The sequence below is a fragment of the Lactuca saligna genome, chromosome 4 (genome assembly GCF_052625555.1).
Source record: "Lactuca saligna cultivar CGN05327 chromosome 4, ASM5262555v1, whole genome shotgun sequence".
In the NCBI taxonomy this organism is placed as follows: domain Eukaryota; kingdom Viridiplantae; phylum Streptophyta; class Magnoliopsida; order Asterales; family Asteraceae; genus Lactuca; species Lactuca saligna.
In genome coordinates this window covers 130394592-130398446 of record NC_136420.1, presented here as the reverse complement: position 1 = coordinate 130398446, position 3855 = coordinate 130394592, and the positions used below count along the sequence as shown (strand labels likewise).

At 37.3% G+C, this 3855-nt stretch overlaps 1 protein-coding gene across 1 annotated transcript; it reads left to right on the top strand.

The window, feature by feature from the left end:
* The first annotated feature begins 1415 nt into the window (after window positions 1-1415).
* On the top strand, window positions 1416-3324 carry LOC145042814 (trimethyltridecatetraene synthase-like). Its single transcript, XM_078991296.1, has 2 exons — window positions 1416-2399; window positions 2494-3324. The coding sequence occupies exons 1-2, from the start codon at window positions 1428-1430 to the stop codon at window positions 3121-3123; spliced, it is 1602 nt and encodes a 533-aa protein (XP_078847422.1). The 5' UTR covers window positions 1416-1427; the 3' UTR covers window positions 3124-3324.
* Window positions 3325-3855: the final 531 nt, after the last annotated feature.

The window sequence follows — 3855 nt, the reverse complement described above, 5'->3', positions numbered from 1 at the left end:
TAGAATGTTACGTAACCGCACAAATAAATACATTTAATGGTGCAATCATATGAAAACCGTGCCAATTATTTGTTGGTCTGGTTTTCTTATAACCATACTAACAAATGCATTTGTTGGTGTGATTTTCCTATAACCGTACCGATAAATGCATTATTTAGTTCAAAATTTTCATTATCCATTTTTTTTGTTAGACTTTCCAAAGTTCAAAAACATAAAGCAATATATGTGTCGCTCGATTCCAAAAATAGTCATCTTCTTCTCGTTCCCAATATTCCAATACAGAGAAACCCTAGCCAAAAACTACGACGATCCTTCCCTCCTGTGACACTTAACCATTGTAAGTTTCTTGGTTTGTGGGGTTTTTTTTTCAGTTAATATGATTTTTAGATTTCTATGAGTGACACTATTATTTAGGTCTATATATCGTTATGGCCGATAAGTTGCTTTAAATTCCCAAACATGTTTTCTTGTCGCTCGTATTCTAGGTAAATCTCTTTTACTTCATTATCCAACAATAAAAAGAATCAAAATTCGATATCCAAAAGGTATTTTTCTATTTCTTTTTGATTTTCTTATTAACTAACTAGATTAAAATATCTATATTGAGATTTTATGGTTTAGGCAAAACCAGTGGTTGTTAATCTCCACTAGAGGTAGAAGAAATGTTGTCTCTACCTTTCCAAGAAGGACACATAAGTCGTCCCACATGTGTGGTGAATAATAGTTTTTTTTTTTTTTTTTTTTTCCTAGGTGGTGTGGTTTCATATTTTATGGTGCAAATATTTACTTGTGTGGTTCCTTGTTTGTTTGTAAGGTTATGTATTCTTCCTGTAATGTTGTAATGTTTGTCGGTGCGACTTTGGTTGTCTTTTGGTGCGATTTTATAACCACACTATTAAATTATGACATTTTTTGATGTGATATTTATTGGTATTGTTCGATACTCACACCAATTAATCATTTTAACCGTATCAACAAATGTTTCATGTACTAATCTTAGCGGGATTATGGGTTTCCCGACAAGCATTGATGACCACTATTTTTGATGTAGGACTGAGGGTGGAGAGTGGTTGCAGTAAAGAAATGATGAAGCGAATCTCCGATTGAAGGATTAGGAGATTTAGGTTTTTAGATGTAAGGGGAAACTAAAATCATAACAAAAACACACTATAAAAAGGTTTGAATAAAAAAATTAGTAGTAAAAAATGTAATATTAACCAAATCATAAGGACGTATTGAAAATACTCTCACAATAGTGATCGATATGTTAACTATACAAAAATTGTTTTTTTAAATAAAGTACTTTGGCCGTTTATAGATATTTGAATATATTATCTTTTCACTTGTTCGTTGAGTTAATCACTTAATTATACACCATTTACTCAACTATAAAAAAAACACATCGAACAACCACCTTCATCACATCAATGGAAGCTTACTCAACTATAAAAAAACACCCTCATCAAACAACCACCTTCATCACATCAATGGAAGCATCTTCCTTAATTTATGCAGTTGTGGGGCTAGCCACGGTAGTACTCCTTCACCTTGCTCGCCAGCTCCGCCGTCCAACCAAACCCAACCTCCCTCCCGGCCCCAAACCCTGGCCCATCATCGGAAACCTCAACCTCATGGGATCACTTCCTCACCGTTCCATCCATGAACACACTCATAGATACGGCGACATCATGCACCTCAAATTCGGTTCCTTTCACGTCGTCGTGGCCTCCTCCGCCGAGATGGCAAAAGTCTTCCTGAAAACCATGGACTCTAACTTCATCTGCCGACCTAAAATGGCCGCCGGGAAATACACCACCTATAATTACTCCGACATCGTCTGGTCACCGTACGGTTCCTACTGGCAGCAAGCCCGTAAACTGTGTATCGTGGAGCTGTTCAGTGCAAAAAGGTTGGATTCATTCGAGTACATTCGAGTGGAGGAGATGAAGTCGCTTTTGAAGGTGGTGCACAAGTCGTCAGGCGAGTCGATTGTCTTGAAAGATTTGTTGTGGACGGTGAGTTTCAATATAATCAGTCGGATGGCGTTGGGGAAGCGTTATTTGGAAGAAGCGGTGGCCGGAAACTTGACCATGAGCAGCAAACAAGTTAAAACGATGTTCGAAGAAATGTTCTTGTTGAACGGAGTGCTTAACATCGGGGATTGGATACCATGGATGTCTTTCATGGACCTTCAAGGATACGTGAAAAGGATGAAAACAGTTAGCAAGAACTTCGACGGGTTTCTCGAACATGTTTTAAACGAGCACGACGCACGCAGGAAGGCTGAGCCACCGGAGACTTTTGTTCCGGCAGACATGGTTGATTTGCTGTTGCAGATTGCAGATGATCCAGCTCTCGAAGTTAAGCTTGAGCGGCATGGCATCAAAGCGTTTACACTGGTAACGTATATAACTGATACAAACTTCAAAAACTTCAAAGAAAACCCATTGAAATATGCGCATTTTAGTTAATAATAATCTTAAACATTCACAGGATATGCTTGCAGGTGGAACCGAAAGTTCGACGATAATAATAGAATGGGCGATGGCAGAACTTCTAAAAAACCCGGAAATACTTGAAAAGGCGAGAGAAGAGCTGGATCGGGTTATAGGTCGAGAAAGATGGGTGGAAGAGAAGGACATGTCAGACCTTCATTACATCAAGGCAATCGTGAAGGAGACGATGAGGTTGCATCCGGTTGTCCCGCTATTAGTTCCACGAAGAACACGAGAAGATTGTAAAGTAGCTGATTATGACATTCCAAAAGATACTATAGTTTTCGTTAGCGTTTGGACAATTGGACGAGATCAAGAGTTGTGGGATAAACCTTTGGATTTTTTTCCTGATAGATTCATTGGGAGTGAAATCGATGTGAAAGGTTATAACTTGGAGCTACTACCTTTTGGTGCAGGTCGAAGGATGTGTCCTGGTTATAGTTTAGGGCTGAAGATTATCGAAACAAACTTGGCTAACTTACTCCATGGATTTGATTGGAAACTGCCGGGTATAATGACGAAGGAGGAGTTGCAGATGAAAGAAGTATTTGGGCTCTCGACACCTAAAGAGACCCCACTTTCAATCGTCGCTCACCCAAGGCTTGGACTCAAAATGTATTCTTTGTGATCAACTTTTAGTTTTAAGTGTGTATATATTGCCCTGTAGCTATATAGTATACACCTATAATTACATGCATTTGTCACTTGCATACCTAGTTTTTATAGGAGTCGCATGTATTAGGCCGGTGGAGTGACGCCGTGGTCCCGATGTCCACCTCGTTGTAAGTTACCTCGATGCAAAACTTACAAAACGTATCTTTTTTTTTTTTTTTTGGCCATGCAAAGGATAAGGTTTGTCATGACACATTTCTTTTTATTTTATTTAAACAATTTAAGTTAGCTAAAAACTAAAATTTTCGTTAACATTAAATTAAAACTTAAGGAAATAGTAATAATAATAAGATAGATACAAAACTACATGTTTAATTAGGAATTGTTTGGGTTGTTTCTAGTTGATGTTTTTTTTAATGTTTTGAGAATTTGAAGAAGATATTTTTATAGTAAAAATATTGAATATAATATATATAATGTAAATTGTTTGATGTAGCAAAAATGTATGTGTAGGGATGTAAATTTTATTGTTTCTGGCTCTTCAAATTCACCGTAAGAGATGATCGTAGAATTGTCAATAATTTCTTTCATTTTTTTGGACAGTTCTTCCATCTCGCTCCAAAGTCTAATAATTCACTAACATTTGAGAATATTTGTCGAGGGATATCACACCAATCGAAAATCAAATCGAGAGAAGCAGTGGAAAGCAAGCAACTAACTAGGAGATGATACGCTTATTCATCTTCAC

Coding starts and splice junctions, on each gene's coding strand:
- LOC145042814 (XM_078991296.1), top strand. CDS start 1,428: ATGGAAGCTTACTCAACTATAAAAAAACACCCTCATCAAACAACCACC. Junction 2,400..2,493: donor GCATCAAAGCGTTTACACTG/GTAACGTATATA, acceptor AAACATTCACAG/GATATGCTTGCAGGTGGAAC.